Source organism: Quercus robur, chromosome 9, assembly GCF_932294415.1.
Source record: "Quercus robur chromosome 9, dhQueRobu3.1, whole genome shotgun sequence".
Classification (NCBI taxonomy): Eukaryota; Viridiplantae; Streptophyta; class Magnoliopsida; order Fagales; family Fagaceae; genus Quercus; species Quercus robur.
Window position 1 is genome coordinate 43,013,693 of NC_065542.1, and position 13,002 is coordinate 43,026,694.

Consider the following 13,002-nt stretch of genomic DNA (forward strand, 5'->3'; position numbering starts at 1 on the left):
CAAGGTACATAAACAGATCCTCCCCGGGCTCCGGGGCCATCAACCTCGGTGCCTTTGCCAAATATTCCTTTAGTTCTCGAAAAGCTTCATCGCAGCTCTCGTCCCATCGAAACCCCTTCCACTTTTTCAGAAGCTGATAAAACGGCTGGCAGCGATCGGCAAACTTGGAGATAAATCGGTTCAGGGCGGCTAACATTCCAGTGAGCACTTGTACCTCTTTGGGATTGCTTGGTGGTTTGAGGCGGTTCACGGCCTCTATTTGATCGGGGTTAGCTTCTATTCCCCGAGTAGAGATCAGATATCCCAGGAACTTACCAGCCCCCACTCCGAAAGTGCACTTCTCGACATTCAGGCGCAATTTGTGCCGACGTAGTATCTCGAACACTCCCTGGAGATCTTCGGTATGCTGTGACTCAATTCTGTTTTTTACCACCATATCGTTGATATAAACTTCAACTGTGCATCCAATTTTTTCTCGGAACATTCTCGTCATCATTCGCTGATACGTAGCCCCGGCGTTCTTCAATCCAAACGGCATGACCTCATAGTGATAGTTTGCATTCGGGGAGATAAATGCTGTCTTTTCTCAGTCTTCGGGCGCCAAGGCAATCTAGTGGTAGCCCTGGAAGGCATCTAGGAAGCTCATCCTCGGGTGCCCGTATGTTGCATCTACTAGCTGGTCAATCTTGGGCATCGGGAATGGGTCCTTGGGACATGCCTTGTTCAAGTCTGTGAAATCCACACAAACTCTCCATTTCCCGTTCTTCTTCTTCACCACGACAGTGTTTGCCAACCACTTCGGGAAGAATATCTCCTTTATGGCTCCGGCCTCCTTCAGCCGCTGTACCTCCATGTTTACTACACCGACATGTTCTTTTGACGCTCTTCTCGGTTTCTGCTTCTTCGGGGGGAACAATGAATCCACGTTGAGTCTGTGGACAATGAACTCGGGATCTACGCCGGGCACTTCATACGGGCTCCATGCGAAAACATCTATGTTCTGCAACAGGAACAACAACATCTCTACCCTTTCCCGGTCATTCATGCTTGTACCTATCTGGAAATATCTGTCAGTATCTAGGAGAATTCTTACCTTCAGCACCTCCTCAACAACGTCCGCCCCAGTTTCCCCCGGGGGTTTCTGTAATTGCTATGAATTCTCTTTCTCGTTTTCCTCAGTTTGACCAAGCTGTTCCTTCTCCCACCTGACCGCGGCGACAAGGCACTGCCTCGCCACCTGTTGGTTCCCCCTTACCTCGGCAACTCCATTCTCAGTAAGAAATTTTACTTTCACGTGAAGGGTGGACGGAACAGCCCCCATGGCGTGAATCCACGGCCTTCCCAGGATTGCGGTGTATGGTGCGAATGATCGGACTACTATAAATGTAACTATAACTCCCTTGCCTTCCATGTCCACTAGGAGAGAGATTTGCCCCTCGAGAATTACAACTCTCCCGTCAAACGAGACCAACGGCGTGTCATACTTTGCCAAATCCTGGGTCTTTAACCCGAGCCCTTCAAAGAGGTCCGGGTACATGACATTAGCCCCACTTCCTTGATCAATCATTACCCTCTTCACCAGGAATCCACCTATCCGGGCTGTCACCACCAAAGCATCGTCGTAGGGTTGGATCATCCCTTCTAAATCGTCTTCTCCGAACAAGATGGACAGCCGTCCAACTTTCTTTTTCTTCTTGGATGATTCTTCCTCCGCGCAGGCCACTGTCAATACCCTTTTTGCCGCTGCTGCCCTTCTTGGTACGGCATGGATGACTTCGATTACCCCCAGGGGTGGTGGAAGGGGATTCCTTTTCTGTTGGGCGCCCTGCCCGGTTTCTCGGTCAATGGAATCTGTTACTAACTCTTTTAGGTACCCGGCCCTTACTAGCTATCCGAGATGATCTTTTAACACCCGACACTGCTCGGTGGTGTGCCCCTTGTCTCTGTGATAGGTGCAGTATAGGTTTTGGTTCCTCCGGGATGGGTCGCCCCCCATTTTGTTCGGCCACCTGAAGAATGGCTCGTTTTTTATCCGTTCCAAGATCTTGTGCACGGGCTCTTTAAACACCACATTAACCCCGTCGATCTGCGCCTCTGGTTGCTGCATTCTGAAGTCTCTTTTCGGTTTCGTCGGCAAAATGCTTTGACAAGATCTCCCCACTAAAGGAGCTTTCCCCCTGCTTTGCAGCCGATCATCCTCCAGGCGTTTGTACTCCTCTATGCGTCTCATCAGTTGCCTCATATCCTCGGGGGGTCTTCTCGTCAGTGACTCCCGTAATTCAGAATCTTCAGGGAGCCCCATCCTGAAGGTGCTTGCTGCAATTTTCTCGTTTCCTCCACCAATCTCGTTGTAGAGTTCCCAGTATCGGCTGGCATAACTCCGAAGGGTTTCCCCGACCCTCATCTTCATGGAAAGTAGTGCGTCAACCGGCTGTTACACTCGGCTGCATGTCACGAACCTGCTGCCGAATTCTTGAATCAGCTCGGCGAAGCTGTGTATAGAACCCTTCCGCAGCCCATTGAACCATCTCAGTGCAGTAGAGCCGAGACTAGAGGGGAATACTTTACACATCAATGCATCGTTGTGCGCATGCAAAGACATCATGTGGATGTAATGGCTAACGTGCTCCACGAGGTCTGTCCTCCCCTCATACGAATTGAATGGTGGTCGTGTGAATCTGCTCGGCATCGGGGCCCGTTCAATTTCATCGGAGAATGGTGACCGGGCCGCCATCCGCAAGGCTCGGCTCATGGCGTCCATGGCGGCATTGTGGTGCAGTCGTTCCTCCGGCGATTCTGATCCTTGGTGATCGTAACCATGCGACCGTGAACGGTTCTGCTGATGACGTGGTTCCCGTGGTTGCCGGTGTGACTCTTAGGAACGCGATCGGTCTCAGGATCGCTACGTACTAGACCGGCTGGAGCCCTCACCCTGGTTTCTCCTTTGTTGGGGGTTGCGATTCTTTTCATGTCGCCGACCCCTTGCTTCCAGCTCTAAATCCATTACCAGTCTGCGTAACCGCTCCAGCTCTCGGTCCCTTTCGTCATACTGTCGATGCGCCGAGACGTCTAAAACCGTCCAGTGTGTCTGAGCCGACCCCTCTCCCAATCCGGACCTTTCCTCCCCTCTTGGGTGCTCCCTATCTTCCCGTCGTTTCTGCCTTCTCTCCCTCCATGTTGACCCCCGAGAAGATCCCATGGAGCCGCTTGATGCACGCTCTCCTGAACGCTCCTCAGACATTCCTGTCGTTTGAGTCCCAGTCGAACCACAGCTTTGTAGGAGGGCCCCACGGTGGGCGCCAATTGTAAGAACCAAGTATAAGCCTTCTGGGCCTTAGTTCACTTGGGCTCACAATTTATTTGTAGTGGGTTAAAGGATTTCCTACTATGGGTCGTTCTCGGCAGAGAGACTCAAAGCAACGCCCAATTGATATTCACTTCACTTGACTGTTTTCTCTCAAATTTTCTGAACCCCTTCTTCTCCCAACTTTCTTCTATTTATAGCCAAGGTTAGTGGGGAGATTATGATTACAGTCACTGTTAGTGCTACTGAAGGTCCAGTATTATCTGGTTAAAGTGGGTGTTTAGGTGAAAGGGCGGTGCAGCATTTATGATCTTGGAACTTGGTTCCATTTTGACCGATTATGTTCGGCAACTCAATTTCCCGTGCATATCATGATTTTCCCGGACATGACTCATACGCTCGACCGGGAAAGCTTAACCGGTCAACTCTGGGAACTCAATACCCAAAACTTGTTTTTACTCTAAGGCAGTTTCAAGAAGGGCATAAGGTAACTGGACCTTTCTGCTGGGCCTGCGCCCAAAGCCGGTATGGGCTTGGGCCCGGGGCCTAGATGGGTCTGGGCCCAAGGCCAGTATGGGCTTTGGAATCTCGGTGCCGTACACAAAATATACAGCTTTTTTTAGCTTCTATGTACGACTTTTTTTAAACCACACATTTTATTTTCCCCTTTTTCTTAATTTTTCAAATTTTTTGAAGTTACAAGTATCACTTTCAGCAAAAAAAAAAAAAAAAAAAAATTATAAACAAGCTGTTGTTACCTAATCAACAATTAGCCTGGCTCATCATCATTAGAGCATTTTCATTGGCAATTGTAAATGGAAAATGGAGGGAAAATTTAGCATCAAGGCACAAAAAGAGCCCAGCAGTTGGACTTGAAAAAACTAAGAATTGCAAATTGTTTTGCAATTGTGCTATAGTACCATCCTAAGAGCATTCACATCAGCTCGTGTAAATTTATCATCTATTTTACATCAAAAAAGCTACTTTTTCTATTTTACACATCTATTTTTACAAAACACCCACATCAGTTCATCTATTATACACTATATTTTATATAAATAATATTTTTATATTCTTTTTTTAATATTATTTTATCTACCGTTTCTTTTTCCAATACATCCTTTTCTTTCTTCTTTCTTTCTTTTTCTTTTATCTCTGCCGTTTCCTCTTTCTTTTCTTCCTCTTCTTTCTTCTTTCTTTCACGGTCAAAACCCAGAGGCAGCAGAGCAAGGACTCCATCAACACCACAGCCATCACAAGCACCATAACACCTCTCCAATCCACCGATCTCCATCAACCCAGAAGCACCATCACAAGCACTCCATCAACACCGATCTCCATTAAAACCGATCTCCATCAACACCGATCTCACCGATCTCCGTTAACCCATCACCGATCTCCGTCAACCCATCACCGATCTCCATCAACACCGATCTCCATTAAAACCGATCTCCATCAACACCGATCTCCGTCAACCCATCACCGATCTCCATCAACACCGATTCACATCACCGATTCAAATCGCCTCTCCAATCCACGATCCACGATCCACAATCACCGATCACCGATCAAACGATTTTGTTCTAGTGGTTGATTTTGTTGTTGATTTTGTGGTTGATTTTTTATGTTTGTAGTTGATTTTTGATTTTGTGTCTGTGGGAGTGTGTATCAGAGGAAGAAAGAACATGATGAGGGATGGTTAGTTGTGCAGATGGAGAAGAGAGAGAAAAAAACGAGCGAACCAGAAATTATTAAAATATTGTATACACGAGCTACAGTAACCGTATATATATTCACGGTTACTGTAGCTCGTGGATAAATATACATGATTATACAAGACTTTGGAAGCACTGATGTAGAGCAATTTTGCTTCAAAATGTGTAAAAATGGTAGTTTTTTCTATTATACAAGAGTTTCCACACATTGATGTGGATGCTCTAAATGTAGGATGTCACTGTAACACAAACGCAATTGTAAAAATTATAATATATTTTAATTCCAAAAAATCACTGTAGTAGCAGTATAAAAATTATATATTATTTTATTTTAGTGGGTAATATATATTATAATAATGAGTAGAATAGGAAAATAAAAATTAAAATGTTGACTGTGTTGTTAAATGGTATTATAATTAATAAAGTTATTTTTTAAGATGGTAAAATAGAATAGAGGGAAGGTTGCTGATGGAACTATGCTCTTACCAAAAAGAAAAAAAAAATGATGGAAAAGAAAGTGAAAAAAGTAATGGAACCAGTCCACTACCAAAAGTAGTGCTGAAAATGCATGGCCTGGCCGCCATGAAAACGCCTAAACGGTCAAACTTTTTGAAATATATCACAAACACTACTCCACTCCCACCTCCACGTTTATTAATTAAATTTTTACACCAAAAACAAAAACTAGTGCCTTAACTTTTTAGTTTTATATAACAATAATAATAAAAAAAGCGTCAAACACATGCAAGGGAGAATCTGATTCACCAAAGTCCAGACTCCAGAGAAAAGAAATGGCGACTCCATTGCCAGGTCTATACCGGAGATCCCTACCCTCTCCTCCGGCAATCGAATTCGCTTCCTCCGAAGGCAAGGTTTGTACTGTTTCTCTGTCTCTGTGTGTGTGTGTGGATCTAATTGAATGAAAGAAAGTTTATGGAATGTTGTTGTTGTTAGTGTTGCAGAAGCTTTTCAGTGAGGCGCTAGGAGATGGAACAATGGAAGGGTTTTTCAAGCTCATATCGTATTACCAAACCCAGTCGGAGCCTGCGTATTGCGGCCTCGCCACCCTCTCTATGGTCCTCAATGCCCTCTCTATCGACCCCGGAAGAAAATGGAAAGGTATACTCTGAACTCTCTCTCTAATTCATAATCCCTAATTTAATTCACTCCAATTACTGTTTCAGCAATGGGTTTTTAGTGGAAACATATTTATAGAGCTCCAATTTTGCAATTAATGTACCTTATTATAACATATATTAGTTGATTAAAGCCAAAATACTCTATTGGTCTTTAAACTTTCAACTCTTGAGCGATCAATTTTTAGTCCCTTATATCAAAATGATCACTTTTTGTCTGATGTCGTAGGATATTTATAAATGTACCATTTTAAGAATTTATAATACTATTTTTACGGGGTTAAAAAATAAGGTAACTTTTTTTTTTTTTCCTATAAAAAGTTTTAAAAAATATTTCCCAAACTAATGCCATTAGAACATCCGTAAACTTTTTCCAAACTTAAAAGTCACTAATTTTAGACCCTAACAAACTTAAAATGATTGGTTTTAGTCACCATGGAATGGTGAAATGTCAGTTTTTAGTTTGGCCACATCATCTAATTCATGTGCTAAACTTAGGGACCAATATATTTAAAGGTTTTTTTGTAGTGTAATAATATAATAGAGACAAAATTTCATAGGCAATATGGTGAGAGAGAGTAGTAAGCGATTAGATATTAAAGACTCTTTAATTATTCAAGGAATTAGTACTCTTTTACTATACATATTTCACATTCTTTTTGGAAAATTGTTTTCTAGTTGAAAGAAATTCTAGATTGTGTAAATTGTTGGCATTATTGATGCCTAGTTCATGGCTTCTGCCCACGGGTCTAGGGTTCTTCATGTTGTGAACTTGGGGGTTTCAATTGCAGGTCCTTGGAGATGGTTTGACGACTCTATGCTAGATTGCTGTGAGCCTTTGGCAAAGATCAAAGCTGATGGCATTACCTTTGGCAAAGTTGCATGTTTGGCACATTGCAATGGAGCTAAGGTTGAAGCTTTTCGGACTAGTGAAAGCACCATTGATGACTTCCGCAAGTATGTAATTTGCTGTACTTCTTCAGAGGATTGTCATGTGATCACGTCATACCACAGAGCAGTTTTTAAGCAGGTCTTGTGAGCTTATCTAAATTGCTGTCTGCTAACTAGCTATGCTTCTTTTTTGTTACGTTCCTTATTCTTCAGGATACTTTTAGAAAAACTCCTATGCCCATGAAAATGATTTACAGCTATAGAATAAATGTTTTCTGTAATGGAAAGAACAGTTAAAAGTTAATGGTATTTATACTGTAATGTATAATGGTACTTCAGGTATGATGTATCCTTAATGTTCACTGATTGATATAGAATGATACTATGAAATTTGGTGAATGCTGATGACCTTGTTAGACACATGATTTATAAGGTATATTACCATTGTGACACATGATTTTATAGGTACATCACAATCCTGTAGTTTCAGCTAAATTAAAAACATTATATTACCTTTCCTTTCATAGTTATTGAATTCAGCTCAATAAGCCATACATCTGAACTAGAAAGTCAGATGCAGTCACCTAAATGATGCTTTCTGACAACACTATTTTTTAATATTTTATTTGCTTTGTATTTTTTGTTGTTTTCTTCTTTTGAGTTAATAGGCAAGACTGATCATTTGCATTTTAGAACTATGTTACTATTTACCTGTTAGAAATATCAATTATCAAGGCTTGAGCCCATTGTAACTAGTCTAGATTCAATTTACTAAGACTTACTTATAGTGCAAGTAAAATAACCCAGGGTTAGTCTAGGATTATTATCTTTATATATATATATATATATATATATCCCAAATGGGCTCATTATAACACAAAATTCAAGACAGTAAATATGTAGCTGTTTGGGTTTTTTGTGTGGACATAAGCTGTCAAGTTTTGAATCATATTTATTTCTATTCTCTCTCTCTTTCTCTCTTACTCCTAACATAAATACTAATATGATATCAAAGCTATGTCCCAACTTCAATTCTAACATGGGATCATAGCCAAGTCTCCTGTTTGGTTCTCCAAAGGTTGGCAACTTGCTCACATGCCTCACCATAACATTATCTTCAGCCAATATCTCCCATCAAGCGGCGCTGCTCTCCTCTGGTCATTGGTGACAATTATCATCTTCCAAGTTCCAACCACCATTTGTCACTGACCGTAGCTACCACTAGTGTTTGTGTCACTTATGTCATCCTCAAGCCACAGTTCCTCTACCGATTTCCCCTAGGCCACCGCTGCAACTGTATTTCGACCATAGTAGCCTTACTCTTGTCACAAGTATAGCTGTCCTTTAGCCTCCATCTGTCGCCAACAGTCATCATTTGCCACTGCAGTAGTTGTCTTGCATGCTCCACTCTACATCGTGCTCAATCCATTATACATTCAATCTGATCCTTCATGGCAACACTTTCCTTCTCAATTTCATATTCCAAACTCAAAGCATCTTCAAGCTTATACCTTGAGTTTGAGTAGGGATGTTAGAGATATCAAGGCTCAAGACCCAAACCTGATGTACCTAGTCTAGATTTAATGTATTAGGACCTACTTGTAGTGCATGCAAAGTAATTTTAATTCTACTTGTAGTGCAAGTAAAGTGACCCCAAAATTAGTTTATGGTTAGCCTAGGGTTAGTCAGTCTCTCCATATATACATACATCCAAGGGCTTTCCCTCAAAGGCATGGGTCACCAAGCCAAATCACATTAAATTTCTTTGAGCTGCCACATTTTCTTTCTCTCTCCTCTGCCTCTCACTCTTAATCCCAACATTAATTCTAATATGGTATCAAAGCTATTTCTAAACATCAATACTAGCATTACCAAAACTATTGTAACAATTCGCTTTATTGCCTATACTAGTTTTTATGTGTTGAAACCTTTTTAGTCCATGGAATTAAAAATAAGAAATGAGAGAGAGTCTCATTATGAACTGAGTGCTGATAGTGTATGAATTTGTTAGTGGCACCTACTTAGGTTGCATTTGGGAAAAGCTGAAAAAGACAGCTTTTTTTACTATTTAGCTTATTTTTGCTACTATTCATGGGTCTCATTGCACTTTTGGGTACTATTTATAGGTCTCACTGTACTATTTCAGCTACCTATTAGCTTTATTTATAATACTTTCAGCAAAAGGTTTTTAGTTTCAGCTAAATAAGCTGTTCCCAAATGGACTTTTAATATTAAAATTTCCTGTGTGACATTTGGTGACAATATTCTGGTTCATGATAGGATTGTTTATATTCTTTTGTGCTTTGAAAATACAAAATTTCTTATCACTATTGTACATTTGCTTATTAGAATTTAAGAGAGCATTGAATTTCATTTTATTGTTTGGGTACAGACTGGAACTGGTCACTTTTCACCAATTGGAGGCTATCATGCTGGAAGAGATATGGTTCTCATGTTGGATGTTGCTCGATTTAAATATCCTCCTCATTGGATTCCTCTCAAGCTTCTTTGGGAGGCCATGGATACTATTGATGAAGCAACAGGACATCGTAGGGGGTATGCTCTCCTAGTTTGAACCTCCATATCAAAGTATAAGGCTGAAAATTTTAGTCATCAAATAAACTGTATATTTTGTGACTTTTGAAACAAAATAGTATTTCTCTAAGATTCAGTAAATTTCTTTAATTTCTTTAAACTGTATATACTTTGTGTTTTTCTCTTTGGTGGATATCATAAGTTACCTGTTCTAATTGTGTGCATTGTTTATTAAAAATATAAATTTATGTGTGAAATATTCGTGTTATGTGTGATATATTAAATGATTAAATTCATAATTTCCTAACAACTTAAGCTTTTGGGACAATAGATAATTTATCAATGCAATATCTTCACTTTCTAATTTCTATACATACAATTTGGTCTTAGTCCTGATGTTTGCTTTGGGTTTTCAAGTAGTATAAAAGCTTGAAAAAGGTAACATAAGTAACACATCAGTTATTTTCATTGTTCTCTCAACCATTTTAAATTTGGTCAGCAATTTGTGCTTGCACAGCCTATGTTTAAGTATTATGATCTTGTTAGTAGCATTTGCAAGCCCAAGTAGAATAGTATTTCTTCTGAAGTGAAGAGCTCTCAGTCGTGAAGTTTAATTTCTTATTCTTATGGTCTTTACGTGAGTGGGGGACAGGCTAGTGGCAAAACCTTTTCGACTTATTTTCTGTATTTTTTAGATAAGCTAATTTGTAGATATTAATTCCTTTGTATTTTCCTTTTTGTTCTTTTTATTGGCTCATTCTTTGTACACCTCCATGTACTAGGGTTCTATTCAAGTTCTGCCTCAGTGCCATTTTGGTTGTGTGTGTCGCATGTTATCTGTTTTGGTAGTATTCTACTTACATTCTGAAATATGCCTTTCCAGGTTTATGATTATTTCACGGCATCACAGAGCACCGTCAATCCTTTATACTCTGGTACTGTACCTGTTGGCTGGTCTATTTCATAAAACCTTGTTATTGTGTTGCCTTACGTTAACTTTTAGTACTGGATTCTCCCCCTATGGCTCAAGGTAGTACCAAAAATTGGATAAATTGCATAACTTTTGAAAACTTTTATAACATTTGTGATGTGCTCCCTAAACTACAAAATTAAGCAAATAAGTTGAGGCCCTGTGATAAATAGCCCCTATGACCCATAATTGGTTTTTAATACTAATGGTTTTCAATACGTGTATCACATGGCCATGGGGTCCATATTTGAGCTGGGAAAAAGCAGCACAGTGTGACAAATAGTGAAAATGCCCTATATTATCTCCTGTTCAACTTATTTGATATTTTCCTTAAACAAATACTTCAGTTTAAGTGAAGGGTTATTTAAAGGTGGTGACTTCCGGCAATTGATAATGACTTTTGTGATAAGTGATTTTGGCTAGAAACATCCCTCTGATTCAGTTTTGTTCATTTCTTTGTTGTTTTCTTTTCTGTTTCTGCTTACTACAGATGTTTTGAACTAGCATTGCTTGTGACTGTGTATTTTGTGCAGAGTTGTAGACATGATAGTTGGAAAAGTGTGGCAAAGTACTTGGTAGAAGATGTTCCCCACCTCTTGAAGTTAGAAGATCTAAAAGATGTTCAAAGTGTACTCTCTATGGTATTCAAATCACCCCCTGCGGATTTGAGAGAATTCATTAAGTGGGTTGCTGAAGTTCGAACACAAGAGGATGGGAATGGAATTTTAAGTGAAGAGGAAAAAGGAAGGATTGGAATCAAGGTTTTCTACAGCTTCCTTGAATTCCTTGTTTATTTCATTTAATATGTTCCTGTTTTTCTGCTAATTCTTTGAGCTGTTAAAGGGTGAACTATTTAACAGTTTCCTAGGCTTCTTCTTCCCAAAAAGATGAAAATTAAATCAATTTCTGATTTTGAGTTTTTAAGCCTTTTGATTTCAGGAGGAGATATTGAAACAAGTACAAGAGACTGAACTATTCAGACATGTGACAAGATGGTTGTCTTCTGTGAGTTCACTTTGTAAAGACATCACATCTTTGGGTGACAAAGACAGGTTACCTGAAATTGCCGCACGTGTTTGTTGCGAAGGAGCTGAAGTTTTGACTGGGAATGTAAGGAGAATATGCTGCGGGAAAACAAATGTGAAGCTTATGAAGGCTAATGGTGAAAAGCCTGTGACAGTGGTATCTGGGACTGTAATTTCTGATGGCACAGAACAAGGAGTTGATATGCTGGTTCCTTTATGTCAATTCGATCCCACTACTTTGTGTGTTTCTGATCAAGGATATTGCAGCGGAATGTATCCATCTACAGCTGATGTTCTCACAGTGCTTTTATTTTCCCTGCCACAACATTCATGGGCTGGCATTAAAGAAGAGAAGCTACTGACAGAAATTAAAAGTCTCGTGTCAACTGACAGTCTTCCTCCTTTGCTTAAAGATGAGGTACTACACATATCCTTCAAGATTTTCTATTATTTTTTATATTGATATACTCTTTTTGATGGATCCCAGATTTGGGGTTTCACACATTGTTCTTCAATTTTAGAGTTTCAAGCTTCTCTTAGATTTTCCTTTTGATACTTCTGTACTTATTTGACACTTTGTGTTCATTATCGTGAACATTGAGTTTATCTGATTATAAATCAAATTACATTTACGTATATTAAAATTTTTTTTTATATTGAAATTCGGGCCTCTTCCATTTATTTGTTTTAGTTAAGTTATGGGTTTAAGCAGCTATTTGAATGAAGTCTGGAAATCACACAGATGTCAAGATATAGAGTTGTCAATTTAGAAATTGAAGTCTTCTGTCATATTGTTTCATGGGGTGCTTCAATCAAACTATAGCGTCCACAACAATGGGGACACTGATTTCTTAATGCCCATTACAGGTTACGTATTTGAGACAGCAGCTCCATTTTCTCATCACAGATCTTGGCACTCCTACCCCTCCGTGATATCCTTGTTTTCTCTTAATTACTTGTAAACTAGAAGTGATAAGAGAAAAAAAAAAAAAAAAAACTTGTACACCATAAAGTTTGGAAGGCTCTGTGAATCATGGACTATAATGGGTTGCACCATTTTGCATGATTTAAAGTACATTGTTGTAAGAAATAAAATATATACAAAGCTTATTGTTCCTCGTTGATGATGCCTTTTCTTTGTTGCATTCCCTTGCCAACATATGCTTCATAAATACATATCTTCCTCCATAATTTGCTTGACTATTAGCTTTTTTTGAAAAGGGTTCAAGACTTGACTATTAGCTTGGTTGATGATTTTTGTATTGTATTAAATATTTTTTTCCTGAGTTTTTGAAAAAATGCATTTCATTGTTCTGACCATGATAGTTCTTCAGCAATATATGAACAAACATTCCAGACTTTTAGATTGAGACAATGTTAATTCCTCCCATATGGTGAACAAATGACACTATATATTCAATTATGC

At 39.6% G+C, this 13,002-nt stretch overlaps 1 protein-coding gene across 2 annotated transcripts; it reads left to right on the forward strand.

Annotated features, from left to right (window-relative positions):
* Positions 1-5,601: 5,601 nt before the first annotated feature.
* Positions 5,602-12,703, forward strand: LOC126698525 (glutathione gamma-glutamylcysteinyltransferase 3-like). Of its 2 annotated transcripts, none has more exons than XM_050395821.1 (8): positions 5,602-5,891; positions 5,982-6,138; positions 6,947-7,185; positions 9,439-9,602; positions 10,465-10,516; positions 11,085-11,312; positions 11,491-11,994; positions 12,444-12,703. In XM_050395821.1, exons 1-8 carry the CDS (start codon positions 5,811-5,813, stop codon positions 12,507-12,509), a joined length of 1,491 nt encoding a protein of 496 aa, XP_050251778.1. In that variant the 5' UTR covers positions 5,602-5,810; the 3' UTR covers positions 12,510-12,703. The 2 variants fall into 2 exon arrangements, with proteins under 2 accessions (XP_050251778.1, XP_050251779.1); XM_050395822.1 differs by having other exon boundaries at positions 5,602-5,886.
* The last annotated feature ends 299 nt before the right edge of the window (positions 12,704-13,002 follow it).

Excerpts from the sequence above, each read along its gene's own strand:
- LOC126698525 (XM_050395821.1), top strand. The coding sequence starts at position 5,811 with ATGGCGACTCCATTGCCAGGTCTATACCGGAGATCCCTACCCTCTCCT. Across the intron at positions 5,892-5,981 it reads TCGCTTCCTCCGAAGGCAAG|AAGCTTTTCAGTGAGGCGCT; the intron begins GTTTGTACTGTT and ends TTAGTGTTGCAG. Across the intron at positions 11,313-11,490 it reads AAGGAAGGATTGGAATCAAG|GAGGAGATATTGAAACAAGT; the intron begins GTTTTCTACAGC and ends TTTTGATTTCAG.